Source organism: Oncorhynchus nerka, linkage group LG20 (assembly GCF_034236695.1).
Source record: "Oncorhynchus nerka isolate Pitt River linkage group LG20, Oner_Uvic_2.0, whole genome shotgun sequence".
NCBI classification, from domain to species: Eukaryota; Metazoa; Chordata; class Actinopteri; order Salmoniformes; family Salmonidae; genus Oncorhynchus; species Oncorhynchus nerka.
Genome location: NC_088415.1, coordinates 96,656,199 through 96,674,110, shown reverse-complemented (window position 1 = coordinate 96,674,110; position 17,912 = coordinate 96,656,199). Strand labels below are relative to the sequence as shown.

At 38.9% G+C, this 17,912-nt stretch overlaps 1 protein-coding gene across 1 annotated transcript in view; it reads left to right on the top strand.

Moving 5' to 3' along the window:
• cacnb2b (calcium channel, voltage-dependent, beta 2b) overlaps positions 1-17,912 on the top strand; it is a 144,272-nt gene that overhangs the window by 74,535 nt on the left and 51,825 nt on the right. Inside the window, exons 13-14 of the mRNA XM_065006020.1 lie at positions 11,501-11,671; positions 16,492-16,511. Coding sequence (XP_064862092.1) covers positions 11,501-11,671; positions 16,492-16,497 — 177 coding nt within the window. The 3' untranslated portion in view covers positions 16,498-16,511. The remainder of the gene's footprint in view (positions 1-11,500; positions 11,672-16,491; positions 16,512-17,912) is intronic.

Sequence of the window (17,912 nt, the reverse complement as noted above, 5' to 3'; positions counted from 1 at the left end):
TGTTCATCATCCACAATGGATACTGCGGCTGGTTCTGGTCCATCGGGCACCACCACCCTTTTTTTCCTTGAGGGGATTGCGAAAGAACAGCCAAACCTCCTCAGCAGTTGCTGTTGCACCGGCGGTCGTCATCGGCAGTTTTATGTTAAGAAACATCCTGATTCTCAGTGGCAAAAACTCAGTGCTATCCTGGAGCTTGAGTACAGGACATTACAAGGCTGCTTCCAACCATTCTGTGATGCTGTTGTAGTCCACGTGGGTTCAAAAGACATTAGGAGGGCTAGCTCGTAACTTCTGAAATTGGATATTAAAGAACTGATTCTACACCTGAAAGGTTCCTAAAAGTGGGCAATTATTTCAGGTCCGGCACCATCATTGGGCCATGGGTTTGAAAGATGCAGCCGGCTGCTGGCATTACACACCTGGCTATAAGATTACTGTAACTTTGTTGGAATTACTTTTATAGATAACGTTGACACCTTTTGGAAACAGAAGATGATCAACAGGAATTGATGGAATCCATCCGAATAATATTAGCTCCAGGACTCTGTCCATGCATTTCAAGGCTGTGTTGAGACAATGATTTATCAATGATCCAAGCCCAGTTTAGTTAATCCCTACCAATGTGTCGCTGATTTGTCATAATGAAATCTGAATTACTTGATCTAAAGTGCAGAAGTATGAAGAATAATATTTTTAGAATGAGAATAAAGGAAAACTATCAGTCAACGAAGGAAAAAGCTGTTCATGAAATTTAACCTCAAGATGATGGATGAACAGTTTTTCAAAGGGCTCACCGTTTCTGTGGCAGAGTGGAGGGAAGGCCCTGTCCGATCGGAGCAGTGCTAACTCACTACAAAATGAAGATTGCATTGTTACAACAGGGTAGGGAACTGAAGAACACACCGTTCTCTATAAATGAACAGCCCTGTACACCACTTTCAAAAGTCTCCTAGCAGAGAAGCAGAATGTTTGTCTAGTGGGCGATAAATTGTATGTAAATAACCAAATGTTCAGAGACTCTAAGATTACAATGTGGCTGAGAGTGATAGCTACCTCCTGCTGAAGTAGTCCCCAATATACAGTTGAAGTCGGAAGTTTACATACAGTACACTTATATTGGAGTCATTAAAACTCATTTTTCAACCACTCCACACATTTCTTGTTAATTAACAAACTATAGATTTGGCAAGTCGGTTAGGACATCTACTTTGTGCATGACACAAATAATTTGATAGGTAATTCTGATAGGTAATTTACATAATTTGAGTCAATTGGAGGTGTATCTGTAGATGTATTTCAAGGCCTACCTTCAAACTTAGTGCCTCTTTGCTTGACGTCATGGGAAAATCAAAAATAATCAGCCAAGACATCATAAAAAAAATTGTGGCCCTCCACAAGTCTGGTTCATCCTTGGGAGCAATTTCCAAATGCTTGAAGGTACCACGTTCATCTGTACAAACAATAGTACGCAAGTATAACCACCATGGGACCACACAGCCGTCATACCGCTCAGGAAGGAGACGCATTCTGTCTCCTAGAGATGAATGTACTTTGGTGCAAAAAGTGCCAATCAGTCCCAGAACAACAGCAAAAGACCTTGTGGGGATTTAAAGAGGAGTCCGTAATTTGCTTTATAATAATCATGATCTTTTCCTCAAAGAAGTTCATGAATTTATTACTGCTGAAGTGAAAGCCATCCTCACTTGGGGAATGCTGCTTTTTAGTTAGTTTTGCGACAGTATCAAAAATACATTTTGGATTGTTCTTATTAAGTTGGAAAAATAGGATGATTGAGCAGCTAGTCGGAAGACTTCCAGTTTGGTGTGGCGCCATTTCCGTTCCAATTTTCTGGAAGCTTGCTTCAGAGCTCGGGTATTTTCTGTATACAGGGAGCTAGTTTCTTATGAGAAATGTTTTTAGTTTTTAGGGATGCAACTGCATCAAGGGTATTGCGCAACGATAAATTGAGTTCCTCAGTTAGGTGGTTAACTGATTTTTGTCCTCTGACGTCCTTGGTTAGGCAGAGGGATTCTGGAAGGGCATCAAGGAATCTTTGTGTTGTCTGTGAATTTATAGCATGACTTTAAAATGGTGGTCCGATAGTCCAGGATTATGAGGAAAAACATTAAGATGCACAACATTTATTCCATTGGACAAAGCTAGGTCCAGAGTATGACTGTGACAGTGATTAGAATATTATCTGCTATGACTACAAGGTCCGATAGGAATTCAGGGAACTCAATGAGGAACGCTGTATACGGCCCAGGAGGCCTGTAAACAGTAGCTATAAAAAGTGATTGAGTAGACTGCATAGATTTCATGACTAGAAGCTCAAAAGACGAAAACGTCATTTTTTTTGTAAATTGAAATTTTCTATCGTAAATGTTAGCAACACCTCCGCCTTTGCGGGATGCACGGGGGATATGGTCACTAGTGTAGCCAGGAGGTGAGGCCTCATTTAAAACAGTAAATTCATCAGGTTTAAGCCATGTTTCAGTCAGGCCAAACACTGCTGGAGGAGAAGGCAGATGTTTTATATGTCCCCAACCTATTGTTTTTTAGTTTGTATTGTTTGTAACTTTTTTTAAACTTATTTTGTACATAATGTTGCCACTACTGTCTCTTATTACCGAAAATAACTTCTCGACATCAGGACTGCGATTACTCACTATGGAGTGGCAGGATCCTTTTTTTCCTTTAACCTTTCTAGCGCAACATTCCACTGAAAAGGCAGCGCCTGAAATTCATTTTGTTTTATATGTAACTTTCACACATTAACAAGTCCAATATAGCAAATAAAGATAAACATCTTGTGTCTGATTTCAGAAATGCTTTACAGCTAAAGCACAACATATGATTATGTTAGATCGCCGCCAAGTCGACAAAACAAAGCCATTTTTCCGGCCAAAGATAGGAGTCACAAAAACCAGAAATATAGATAAAATGAATCACAAACTATTGATGATTTTCATCAGATGACATTCATAGGACATCATGTTACACAATACATGTATGTTTTGTTCGATAATGTGCATATTTATATCCAAAAATCTCAGTTTACATTGGCGCCTTACGTGCAGTAATGTTTTGATTCCAAAACATCTGGTGATTTTGCAGAAATACTCATATTAAACATTGATAAAAGATACTAGTGTTATTCACAGAATTAAAGATAGACTTCTCCTTAATGCAAGCGCTGTGTCAGATTTCAATTTTTTTTACGGAAAAAGCATAATCTGAGAACGGCGCTCAGAGCCCAAAACAGCCAGAGGAATATCCTCCATTTTGGAATCAACAAAGTTAGAAACAACACCATAAATAGTCACTTACCTTTGATGATCTTCATCAGAAGGCCCTCCCAGGAATCCCAGTTCGACAATTAATGACTGATTTGTTCCATAAAGTTCCATCATTTATGTCTAAATAGCCACTTGTTGTTAGTGTGTTCAGCCCAGTAATCTTCATGAGGCGAAGGCACTTCATCCAGACAAAAACTCAAAAAGTTCCATTACAGTCCTTTAGAAACATGTCAAACGATGTATGGAATCAATCATTAGGATGTTTTTAACATAAAACATCAATAATGTTCCAGCCGGAGAATTCCTTTGTCTTCAGAAAAAGCACTGGAACGCGGGGTAACTCTGTCGGGAGCGTCATGAGACCAAGGCTCTCTGCCAGACCACTGACTCAAAGAGGTCTCATGATCCCCTCCTTTATAGTAGAAGCCTCATTCAAGTTTCAAAAGACGGTTGACATCTAGTGGAAGCCCTAGGAAGTGCAACTTCATCCATATCTCAATGTGTATTCAGTGGGCCAAGCTTTGAAAAACTACAAACCTCAGATGTCTCACTTCCTGGTTGGATTTTTCTCAGGTTTTCACCTGCCATATGAGGTATGTTATACTCACCACTCATCATTCAAACAATTTTAGAAACTTCAGAGTGTTTTCTATCTAATACTAATAATAATATGCATATATTAGCATCTGGGACAGAGTAGGAGGCAGTTCACTCTGGGCACGCTATTCATCCAAATGTGAAAATGCTGCCCCCTATCCCAAAAAGGTTATTAACGAGTCTGACGAGCCCGACGTGAACGATACCGACGTTAACGATATACTGCTTTCTCCGAAACAGGCCCAGATCCCCATGATTTGCGTGAAGAGAAGGTGGAGGAAAAGTGGCCAGAGGGCGGTCTGCCTTTGAGAATTCGTAGACGATCGAATAAACCCCACTTCCCTCAATTCTGCTAGCAAACGTGCAATCTTTGGGGAATAAAATCGATGACCTATACGTAAGATTAAACTACCATCGGGACATTCAAAACTGTAATATCTTATGCTTCACGGAGTCGTGGCTGAACGACGACACTATCAACATACAGCTGGCTGGTTATACGCCATACAGGCAGAATAGAACAGCGGTGTCTGGTAAGACAAGGGGCAGCAGACTATGTATTTTTGTAAATAACAGATGGTGCACGATATCTAAGGAAGTCTCCAAGCTATTGCTCGCCTGAGGTAGAGCATCTCATGATAAGTTGTTGACCACACTACCTACCTAGAGAGTTTTCATCATGTATTGTTTGTAGCTGTTTTACATACCACCACAGTCAGAGGCTGGCACTGACAGCATTGAATGAGCTGAATTCCTCCATAAGCAAACAAGAAAACGCTCACCCAGAGGCAGCGCTCCAAGTAGCTGGGGACTAACTTATATCCTTTTTACCTCATTCATATCAACATGTTAAATGTGCAACCAGAGGGGAAAAAACTCTGGACCACGTTTACTCCACACACAGAGATGCATATAAAGCTCGCCCTCCATTTTGCAAATATGACCATAATTCTAACCTCCTGATTCCTGCTTACAAGCAAAAATTAAAGCAGGAAGCACCAGTGACTAGATCAATAAAAAAAGTGGTCAGATGAAGCAGATGCTAACCTACAGGACTGTTTTGCTAGCACAGACTGGAACATGTTCCTGTAATCCTCTGATGGCATTGAGGAGTACACCACATCAGTCATTGGCTTCATCAATAAGTGCATTGATGACGTTGTCCCCACAGTGACCGTACATACATACACCAACCAGAAGCCATGGATTACAGGCAACATCCGCACTGAGCTAAAGGCTAGAGCTGCCGCTTTCAAGGAGAGGGTTTCTAAACCGGAAGCCTATAAGAAATCCTGTTATGCCCGCCGACTAACCATTTAACACGCAAAGCATCAATATAGGTCGAATCGTCGGATGTCGGATGTGGCAGGGCTTGCAAACCATTACAGACTACAAAGGGAAGGACAGACGAGAGCTGCCCAGTGACGCGAGCCTATCAGACGAGCTAAACGACATCTATGATCGCTTCGAGGCATAGAAGGCAAATTATCAAGGAACCTACCAGGTACAACCCCAAATCCATATACATGGGCACCCTCATAATTATCATTGTGACCAACTTGCCCTCTAAATACCTCTGCTGTTTTCAACCAGGATCTCAGCATTCACTACCTCATTGCCTGCGTCCGTTATGGGTCCGCGTTCAAATGACCACCCCATGACTACCGACCCGTAGCACTCACATCTGTAGCCATGAAGTGCTTTGAAAGGCTGGTCATGCCTCACATCAACACCATTATCCCAGAAACCCTAGACCCACCTTAATTTGCATACCACTACAGATCCACAGATGATGTAATCTCTATTGCACTCCACACTGCCCTTTCCCACCTGGACAAAAGGAACACCTATGTGAGAATACTGTTCATTGACTACAGCAATACTGTACTATTGACTCCAATAGTGCCCTCAAAGCTCATCACTAAGCTAAGGACCCTGGGACTAAACACCTCCCTCTGCTACTGGATCCTGGACTTCCTGACGGGCCGCCCCCAGGTGGGGAGGGTAGGTAACAACACATCCGCCACACTGATCCTCCTCACAGGAGCCCCTCAATGGTGCGTGCTCAGTCCCCTCCTGTACTCCTTGTTCACTTATGACTGCATGGTCAGGCACAACGAATTGCAAAAATCGCTGAAGTTGGAGACTTTCATCTCCCTCACCAACTTCAAACATCTGCTATCTGAGCAGCTAACCGATCGCTGCAGCTGTACATAGTCTATCGGCAAATAGCCCACCCATTTTTACCTACCTCATCCCCATACTGTTTTTATTTATTTACTTTTCTGCTCTTTTGCACACCAATATCTCTACCTGTACATGACCATCTGATCATTTATCACTCCAGTGTTAATCTGCAAAATTGTAATTATTGGCCTACCTCATGCCTTTTGCACACAATGTATATAGACTCCCCTTTTTTCTTCCTTTTGTGTTATTGACTTGTTAATTGTTTACTCCATGTGTAACTCTGTGTTGTCTGCTCACACTGCTATGCTTTATCTTGGCCAGGTCGCAGTTGCAAATGAGAACTTGTTCTCAACTAGCCTACCTGGTTAAAAAAAGGTGAAATAAAATAAAATTAAAATAAAAACTCCAACACCATCATTAAGTTTGCTGATGACAAGGCCTGATCACCGACAACGACGAGACAGATTATAGGGAGGAGGTCATAGACCTGGTCATGTGGTGCCAGGACAACCTTCTCAGGACAACTCTACATACATGTACATACAGTGGGGAGAACAAGTATTTGATACACTGCTGATTTTGCAGGTTTTCCTACTTACAAAGCATGTAGAGGTCTGTAATTTTATCATAGGTACACTTCAACAGTGAGAGACGGAATCTAAAACAAAAATCCAGAAAATCACATTGTATGATTTTTAAGTAATTCATTTGCATTTTATTGCATGACATAAGTATTTGATCACCTACCAACCAGTAAGAATTCCGGCTCTCACAGACCTGTTAGTTTTTCTTTAAGAAGCCCCCCTGTACTCCACTCATTACCTGTATTAACTGCACCTGTTTGAACTCGTTACCTGTGTAAAAGATACCTGTCCACACACTCAATGAAACAGACTCCAACCTCTCCACAATGGCCAAGACCAGAGGGTTGTGTAAGACCATCAGGGATAGAATTGTAGACCTGCACAAGGCTGGGATGGGCTACAGGACAATAGGCAAGCAGCTTGGTGAGAAGGCAACAACTGTTGACGCAATTATTAGAAAATGGAAGAAGTTCAAGATGATGGTCAATCATCCTCAGTCTGGGGCTCCATGCAAGATCTCACCTCGTGGGGTATCAATGATCATGAGGAACGTGAGGGATCAGCCCAGAACTACACGGCAGGACCTGGTCAATGACCTGAAGAGAGCTGGGACCACAGTCTCAAAGAAAACCATTAGTAACACCCTACGCCGTCATGGATTAAAATCCTGCAGTGCACGCAAGATCCCCCTGCTCAAGCCAGCGCATGTCCAGGCCCATCTGAAGTTTGCCAATGACCATCTGGATGATCCAGAGGAGGAATGGGAGAAAGTCATGTGGTCTGATGAGACACAAATAGAGCTTTTTGGTCTAAACTCCACTCGCCGTGTTTGGAGGAAGAAGAAGGATGAGTAGAACCCCAAGTACACCATCCCAACCGTGAAGCATGGAGGTGAAAACATCATTCTTTGGGGATGCTTTTCTGCAAAGGGGACAGGACGACTGCACCGTATTGGGGGAGGCTGGATGGGGCCATCTATCGTGAGATCTTGGCCAGCAACCTCCTTCCCTCAGTAAGAGCATTGAAGATGGGTCGTGGCTGGGTCTTCCAGCATGACAACGACCCGAAACACACAGCCAGGGAACTAAGGAGTGGCTCCGTAAGAAGCATCTCAAGGTCCTGGAGTGGCCTAGCAGGTCTCCAGACCTGAACCCAATAGAAAATCTTTGGAGGGAGCTGAAAGTCCATATTGCCCAGCGACAGCCCCGAAACCTGAAGGACCTGGAGCGCTGTATGGAGGAGTGGGCCAAAATCCCTGCTGCAGTGTGTAAAAACCTGGTCAAGAACTACAGGAAACGTATGATCTCTGTAATTGCAAACAAAGGTTTCTGTACCAAATATTAAGTTCTGCTTTTCTGATGTATCAAATACTTATGCAATAAAATGCAAATTAATTACTTAAAAATCATACAATGTGATTTTCTGGATTTTTGTTTTAGATTCCGTCTCTCATAGTTGAAGTGTACCTATGATAAAAATTGCAGACCTCTACATGCTTTGTAAGTAGGAAAATCGGCAAAATCGGCAGTGTATCAAATACTTGTTCTCCCCACTGTTATTTTCCTGATACCACACTCCCAGAGCACTCACCTCCTCCCTGTAGGCTATCACATCGTTGTTGGTATTCAAGCTTACTACTGTTGTCATCTGCGAACTTGATGATTGAGTTGGATGCGTGCTTGGCCATGCAGTCATGGGTGAGCAGGGAGTGCAGGAAGGGGTTGAGCACGCACCCTTGGCACATGCTCTGAGGATGCGGCTAGGGATGTTGTCTGGGCCGGCATCCTTGCAAGGGTTAACACACTTGAAAGTCTTGCTCATGTCGGCCACGGAGAGGTATTATCTAGGTGAGTTTCTGAGGTCGACAGAATATGAACGTCATCTGTTACTAGCATGTTATTGATTTGATGAACCTTGTTTCTTAGGCTACATAAGTTAATGTGAGCTATTGTTAGCACTTTTCTAGGATGCTTGCTTGTATTTAATTTCTTAGCAGAAGAAGACATGCTCATGTTTATTGTGTTCGAGCTGACATCCTACCAGGGCACACCGCCTCAGTGTAATGAGTATAACTGGTTCACAGGCCCATGATTACTGCATACAGTAGCTGCAGGATAAACATAGGCATTCAGGGCAGTTAGAGGGACATAAATTAAGTTACTTACATTGTGTCTGCCAACACCCCTGTGATAATGTACATTATCTGCAGCATTATGACAACTCGGCGACACAATTGTAGGGATTAACTGAGTCCAGGAGCCAAGATGATTTGGATGGACTCCATCATTCCTGTCGAGCATCTTCTGTTCCAGAAGGTGTCAAAGTTATCTATAAAAGTGATTGCAACAGAGTTACAGTTACAGGTGTGTAATGCCAGTAGCCCTTGAAACCCGCGGCCCAACATTGGTAACCTGAAAGAGTTGGCCGCTTTTTGGAATCTTTCAGTTCTAGAATCAGTTATACTGTATCAGTCTGTATCCCCCTACATCAATATGTCCCAGTTCACATCAGCCTGTAGCACCCTGTATCAATCTGTATCAGTGTGTATCATCCTGTATAAATCTGTATCACCCTCTATCAGTCTGTATCACCCTGTATCGGTCTATCAGTCTGTATAAGACTGTATCACCCTCTATCAGTCTGTATCACCCTGTATCGGTCTATCAGTCTGTATAAGTTTGTATCAGTCTGCATCACCCTTTATCCCCCTGTATCAGTCTCTATCACCCTGTATCAGTCTGCATAAGTCTATGTCAGTCGATCAGTCTCTATCAGTCTGTATAAGTATGTATCAGTCTGCATCACCCTGTATCAGTTTGTACCACCCTGTATCATACTAGCAGTCTGTATCGTCTGTATCATACTAGCAGTCAGTATCAGTCTGTATCACCTTGTACCAGTCTATATCCGTCTGTATCAGTATCAGTCTGTATCACCCTGTACCAGTCTGTATCACCCTGTATCATACTAGCAGTCATGATCAGTCTGTATCACCTTGTACCAGTCTATATCCGTCTGTATCAGTATCAGTCTGTATCACCCTGTACCAGTCTGTATCACCCTGTATCATACTAGCAGTCTGTATCAGTCTGTATCGTCTGTATCATACTAGCAGTCAGTATCAGTCTGTATCACCCTGTATCATACTAGCAGTCAGTATCAGTCTGTATCACCTTGTACCAGTCTGTATCCGTCTGTATCAGTATCAGTCTGTATCACCCTGTATCATACTAGCAGTCTGTATCAGTCTGTATCGTCTGTATCATACTAGCAGTCAGTATCAGTCTGTATCACCTTGTACCAGTCTATATCCGTCTGTATCAGTATCAGTCTGTATCACCCTGTATCAGTCTGTATCATCTGTATCATACTAGCAGTCTGTATCAGTCTGTATCACCCTGTATCATACTAGCAGTCAGTATCAGTCTGTATCGTCTGTATCATACTAGCAGTCAGTATCAGTCTGTATCACCCTTCTCCTCCGATCTGTCTGTATCCCCCTGTATCAGTCTGTACCACCCTGTATCATATAGCAGTCTGTATCAGTCTGTATCGTCTGTATCATACTAGCAGTCAGTATCAGTCTGTACCACCCTGTATCATACTAGCAGTCTGTATCGTCTGTATCATACTAGCAGTCAGTATCAGTCTGTATCACCTTGTACCAGTCTATATCCGTCTGTATCAGTATCAGTCTGTATCACCCTGTACCAGTCTGTACCACCCTGTATCATACTAGCAGTCAGTATCAGTCTGTATCACCTTGTACCAGTCTATATCCGTCTGTATCAGTATCAGTCTGTATCACCCTGTATCAGTCTGTATCACCCTGTATCATACTAGCAGTCTGTATCAGTCTGTATCGTCTGTATCATACTAGCAGTCAGTATCAGTCTGTATCGTCTGTATCATACTAGCAGTCAGTATCAGTCTGTATCATCTGTATCATACTAGCAGTCTGTATCAGTCTGTATCGTCTGTATCATACTAGCAGTCAGTATCAGTCTGTATCATCTGTATCATACTAGCAGTCTGTATCAGTCTGTATCGTCTGTATCATACTAGCAGTCAGTATCAGTCTGTACCACCTTGTACCAGTCTGTATCCGTCTGTATCAGTATCAGTCTGTATCACCCTGTATCAGTCTGTATCGTCTGTATCATACTAGCAGTCATGATCAGTCTGTATCAGTCTGTATCGTACTAGCAGTCAGTATCAGTCTGTATCGTCTGTATCATACTAGCAGTCAGTATCAGTCTGTACCACCTTGTACCAGTCTGTATCCGTCTGTATCAGTATCAGTCTGTATCACCCTGTACCAGTCTGTATCGTCTGTATCATACTAGCAGTCAGTATCAGTCTGTACCACCCTTCTCCTCCGATCTGTCTGTACCACCCTGTATCATACTAGCAGTCATGATCAGTCTGTATCACCCTGTACCAGTCTGTACCACCCTGTATCATACTAGCAGTCTGTATCAGTCTGTACCACCCTGTATCATACTAGCAGTCTGTATCAGTCTGTATCGTCTGTATCATACTAGCAGTCAGTATCAGTCTGTACCACCCTTCTCCTCCGATCTGTCTGTATCCCCCTGTATCGGTCTGTATAACCCTGGTCGATGCCTCTCCATGCTGAATCTGTCCTTGTTATCTGAGATAACGTTCTTTCTTTCCATCCTGTCTAAATCATGCTCCTAATCAGAGATGTGCTTGATTTGATTATCAGATAGTGTTATTTGAAGTAACTGGTATCCAAGGGGACTGGTAAAGCAGCAGTGACATGGATTCAGTCTGAATGACACTAACAACCTGTCTGGCCTGCAGGAGATGTATGACGTAATCTTGGATGAGAACCAGCTGAGTGATGCCTGTGAGCACATAGCAGACTACCTAGAGGCCTACTGGAGGGCCACCCACCCCCCAGAAACAGAACCTGTTAACCCCTTAGTGGAGAAGCTGGCAGAGAACACTCTGGCTATCAGCCCTGCTCCAAAGGTAACACGAAATCTAACCATAACTCCAACCTCAACCCAAAATCTAACCACAACCCAACTTCACAGTTAGAACACCACCATAGTTATAATGTCACCATAGTTACCATAGTTATAATGTCACCATAGTTATAATGTCACTATAGTTATAATGTCACCATAGTAAGAAGAACATAGTTATAATGTCACCATAGTAAGAAGAACATAGTTATAATGTCACCATAGTTATAATGTCACCATAGTTATAATGTCACCATAGTTATAATGTCACCATAGTTATAATGTCACCATAGTTATAATGTCACCATAGTTATAATGTCACTATAGTTATAATGTCACCATAGTTATAATGTCACCATAGTTATAATGTCACCATAGTAAGAAGAACATAGTTATAATGTCACCATAGTTATAATGTCACCATAGTTATAATGTCACCATAGTTATAATGTCACCATAGTTATAATGTCACCATAGTTATAATGTCCCCATAGTTATAATGTCACCATAGTTATAATGTCACCATAGTTATAATGTCACCATAGTTACCATAGTTATAATGTCACCATAGTTATAATGTCACCATAGTTATAATGTCACTATAGTTATGTCACCATAGTTATAATGTCACCATAGTTATAATGTCACTATAGTTATAATGTCACTATAGTTATAATGTCACCATAGTTATAATGTCACCATAGTTATAATGTCACCATAGTTATAATGTCACCATAGTTACCATAGTTATAATGTCACCATAGTTATAATGTCACCATAGTTATAATGTCACCATAGTTATAATGTCACCATAGTTATAATTAATGTCACCATAGTTATAATGTCACCATAGTTATAATGTCCCCATAGTTATAATGTCACCATAGTTATAATGTCACCATAGTTATAATGTCACTATAGTTATAATGTCCCCATAGTTATAATATCACCATAGTTATAATGTCACCATAGTTATAATGTCACCATAGTTATAATGTCACCATAGTTATAATGTCACCATAGTTATAATGTCACCATAGTTATAATGTCACTATAGTTATAATGTCACCATAGTTATAATGTCACCATAGTTATAATGTCACCATAGTTATAATGTCACCATAGTTATGTCACTATAGTTATAATGTCACCATAGTTATAATGTCACCATAGTTATAATGTCACCATAGTAAGAAGAACATAGTTATAATGTCACCATAGTTATAATGTCACCATAGTTATAATGTCCCCATAGTTATAATGTCACCATAGTTATAATGTCACCATAGTTACCATAGTTATAATGTCACCATAGTTATAATGTCCCCATAGTAAGAAGAACATAGTTATAATGTCACCATAGTTATAATGTCACCATAGTTATAATGTCACCATAGTTATAATGTCACTATAGTTATAATGTCACTATAGTTATAAAGTCACCATAGTTATAATGTCACCATAGTTATAATGTCACCATAGTTATAATGTCACCATAGTTATAATGTCACCATAGTTATAATGTCACCATAGTTACCATAGTTATAATGTCACCATAGTTATAATGTCACCATAGTTATAATGTCACCATAGTTATAATGTCACCATAGTTATAATGTCACTATAGTTATAATGTCACCATAGTTATAATGTCACCATAGTTATAATGTCACCATAGTAAGAAGAACATAGTTATAATGTCACCATAGTTATAATGTCACCATAGTTATAATGTCACCATAGTTATAATGTCACCATAGTTATAATGTCACCATAGTTATAATTAATGTCACCATAGTTATAATGTCACCATAGTTATAATGTCACCATAGTAAGAAGAACATAGTTATAATGTCACCATAGTTATAATGTCACTATAGTTATAATGTCACCATAGTTATAATGTCACCATAGTTATAATGTCACCATAGTTATAATGTCACCATAGTTATAATGTCACCATAGTTATAATGTCACCATAGTTATAATATCACCATAGTTATAATGTCACCATAGTTATAATGTCCCCATAGTTATGTCACTATAGTTATAATGTCACCATAGTTATAATGTCACCATAGTTATAATGTCCCCATAGTTATAATGTCACCATAGTTATAATGTCACCATAGTTATTATGTCACTATAGTTATAATGTCACCATAGTTATAATGTCACCATAGTTATGATGTCACCATAGTTATAATGTCACCATAGTTATAATGTCACCATAGTTATAATGTCCCCATAGTTATAATGTCACCATAGTTATAATGTCACCATAGTTATAATGTCACTATAGTTATAATGTCACCATAGTTATAATGTCACCATAGTTATAATGTCACCATAGTTATAATGTCACCATAGTTATAATATCACACCATAGTTATAATGTCACCATAGTTATAATGTCACCATAGTTATTATGTCACCATAGTTATAATGTCCCCATAGTTACCATAGTTATAATGTCACCATAGTTATAATGTCACCATAGTTATGTTATAATGTCACCATAGTTATGTCACCATAGTTATTATGTCACCATAGTTATAATGTCACCATAGTTATAATGTCACCATAGTTATTATGTCACCATAGTTATAATGTCACCATAGTTATAATGTCACCATAGTTATAATGTCCCCATAGTTATAATGTCACCATAGTTATAATGTCACCATAGTTATAATGTCACTATAGTTATAATGTCACCATAGTTATAATGTCACCATAGTTATAATGTCACCATAGTTATAATGTCACCATAGTTATAATATCACACCATAGTTATAATGTCACCATAGTTATAATGTCACCATAGTTATTATGTCACCATAGTTATAATGTCCCCATAGTTACCATAGTTATAATGTCACCATAGTTATAATGTCACCATAGTTATAATGTCACCATAGTTATGTTATAATGTCACCATAGTTATGTCACCATAGTTATTATGTCACCATAGTTATAATGTCACCATAGTTATAATGTCACCATAGTTATTATGTCACCATAGTTATAATGTCACCATAGTTATAATGTCACCATAGTTATTATGTCACCATAGTTATAATGTCCCCATAGTTACCATAGTTATAATGTCACCATAGTTATAATGTCACCATAGTTATGTTATAATGTCACCATATTTATGTCACCATAGTTATTATGTCACCATAGTTATAATGTCACCATAGTTATTATGTCACTATAGTTATAATGTCACCATAGTTATAATGTCACCATAGTTATGATGTCACCATAGTTATAATGTCACCATAGTTATAATGTCACCATAGTTATAATGTCCCCATAGTTATAATGTCACCATAGTTATAATGTCACCATAGTTATAATGTCACCATAGTTATAATGTCACCATAGTTATAATATCACACCATAGTTATAATGTCACCATAGTTATAATGTCACCATAGTTATTATGTCACCATAGTTATAATGTCCCCATAGTTACCATAGTTATAATGTCACCATAGTTATAATGTCACCATAGTTATAATGTCACCATAGTTATGTTATAATGTCACCATAGTTATGTCACCATAGTTATTATGTCACCATAGTTATAATGTCACCATAGTTATAATGTCACCATAGTTATTATGTCACCATAGTTATAATGTCACCATAGTTATAATGTCACCATAGTTATAATGTCACCATAGTTATAATGTCCCCATAGTTATAATGTCACCATAGTTATAATGTCACCATAGTTATAATGTCACTATAGTTATAATGTCACCATAGTTATAATGTCACCATAGTTATAATGTCACCATATTTATAATGTCACCATAGTTATAATATCACACCATAGTTATAATGTCACCATAGTTATAATGTCACCATAGTTATTATGTCACCATAGTTATAATGTCCCCATAGTTACCATAGTTATAATGTCACCATAGTTATAATGTCACCATAGTTATAATGTCACCATAGTTATGTTATAATGTCACCATAGTTATGTCACCATAGTTATTATGTCACCATAGTTATAATGTCACCATAGTTATAATGTCACCATAGTTATTATGTCACCATAGTTATAATGTCACCATAGTTATAATGTCACCATAGTTATTATGTCACCATAGTTATAATGTCCCCATAGTTACCATAGTTATAATGTCACCATAGTTATAATGTCACCATAGTTATGTTATAATGTCACCATATTTATGTCACCATAGTTATTATGTCACCATAGTTATAATGTCACCATAGTTATTATGTCACCATAGTTATAATGTCACCATAGTTATAATGTCACCATAGTTATTATGTCACCATAGTAAGAAGAACATAGTTATAATGTCACCATAGTTATAATGTCACCATAGTTATGTCACTATAGTTATAATGTCACCATAGTTAGTACGTCACTGTAGTTAGTACGTCACTGTAGTTAGAACCTCACTGTAGTTAGAACTTCACTGTAGTTAGAACCTCACTGTAGTTAGAACCTCACTGTAGTTAGAACCTCACTGTAGTTAGAAGGTCAACAGAGTTGGAACAGAATAGGAATGTCACCATAGTTAGAACGTCACATTGTTGGATCATAATTAGAACGTTACCATAGTTAGAATGTTATAGTAGTTAGAATGTTATAGTAGTTAGAATGTTATAGTAGTTAGAATGTTATAGTAGTTAGAATGTTATAGTAGTTAGAATGTTATAGTAGTTAGAATGTCACCTTAGCTGTACTCAAACTCCTGGTTTCATGTTCATCATGTGTCATTTGTCATTTCTTCTCCCTCTTTACTAATATCCTGTGGAAAATACCAGAAGTGAGATATCTTTTTCTGGTGAGTCACCACGTAGACACTATCTACCGTCTACACCATAGACAGATATAAACACCCCATATATATACCATATGTACACCAAATACAGTATACACCATTGACACACCATATAAACACCATATATAAACCATATACATACCATATGTACACCAAATACAGTAAAAATCTAATCAAATCAAATTTTATTTGTCACATACACATGGTTAGCAGATGTTAATGCGAGTGTAGCGAAATGCTTGTGCTTCTAGTTCTGACAATGCAGTAATAACCAACAAGTAATCTAGCTAACAATTCCAAAACTACTACCTTATAGACACAAGTGTAAGGGGATAAAGAATATGTACATAAAGATATATGAATGAGTGATGGTACAGAGCAGCATGGGCAAGATACAGTAGATGGTATTGAGTGGAGTATATACAGTGCCTTGCGAAAGTATCCGGCCCCCTTGAACTTTGCGACCTTTTGCCACATTTCAGGCTTCAAACATAAAGATATAAAACTGTATTTTTTTGTGAAGAATCAACAACAAGTGGGACACAATCATGAAGTGGAACGACATTTATTGGATATTTCAAACTTTTTTAACAAATCAAAAACTTAAAAATTGGGCGTGCAAAATTATTCAGCCCCCTTAAGTTAATACTTTGTAGCGCCACCTTTTGCTGCGATTACAGCTGTAAGTCGCTTGGGGTATGTCTCTATCAGTTTTGCACATCGAGAGACTGAAATGTTTTCCCATTCCTCCTTGTAAAACAGCTCGAGCTCAGTGAGGTTGGATGGAGAGCATTTGTGAACAGCAGTTTTCAGTTCTTTCCACAGATTCTCGATTGGATTCAGGTCTGGACTGTGACTTGGCCATTCTAACACCTGGATATGTTTATTTTTGAACCATTCCATTGTAGATTTTGCTTTATGTTTTGGATCATTGTCTTGTTGGAAGACAAATCTCCGTCCCAGTCTCAGGTCTTTTTTGCAGACTCCATCAGGTTCTTCCAGAATGGTCCTGTATTTGGCACTGTACATATGAGATGAGTATGTAAACAAAGTGGCATAGTTAAAGTGGCTAGTGATACATGTATTACATAAAGATGTAGTAGATGATATAGAGTACAGTATATATATATACATATGAGATGAATAATGTAGGGTATGTTAACATTATATTAGGTAGCATTGTTTAAAGTGGCTAGTGATATATTTTACATTATTTCCCATCAATTCCCATTATTAAAGTGGCGTTGAGTCAGTGTGTTGGCAGCAGCCACTCAATATTAGTGGTGTGTAACGGTTCTCTTGTGGTGAAGGAGAGTCGGACCAAAATGCAGCGTGTAGATTGCGATCCATGTTTATTCAACAAACGTAACACAAATCTATATTAAACACCACAAAACAATAAAC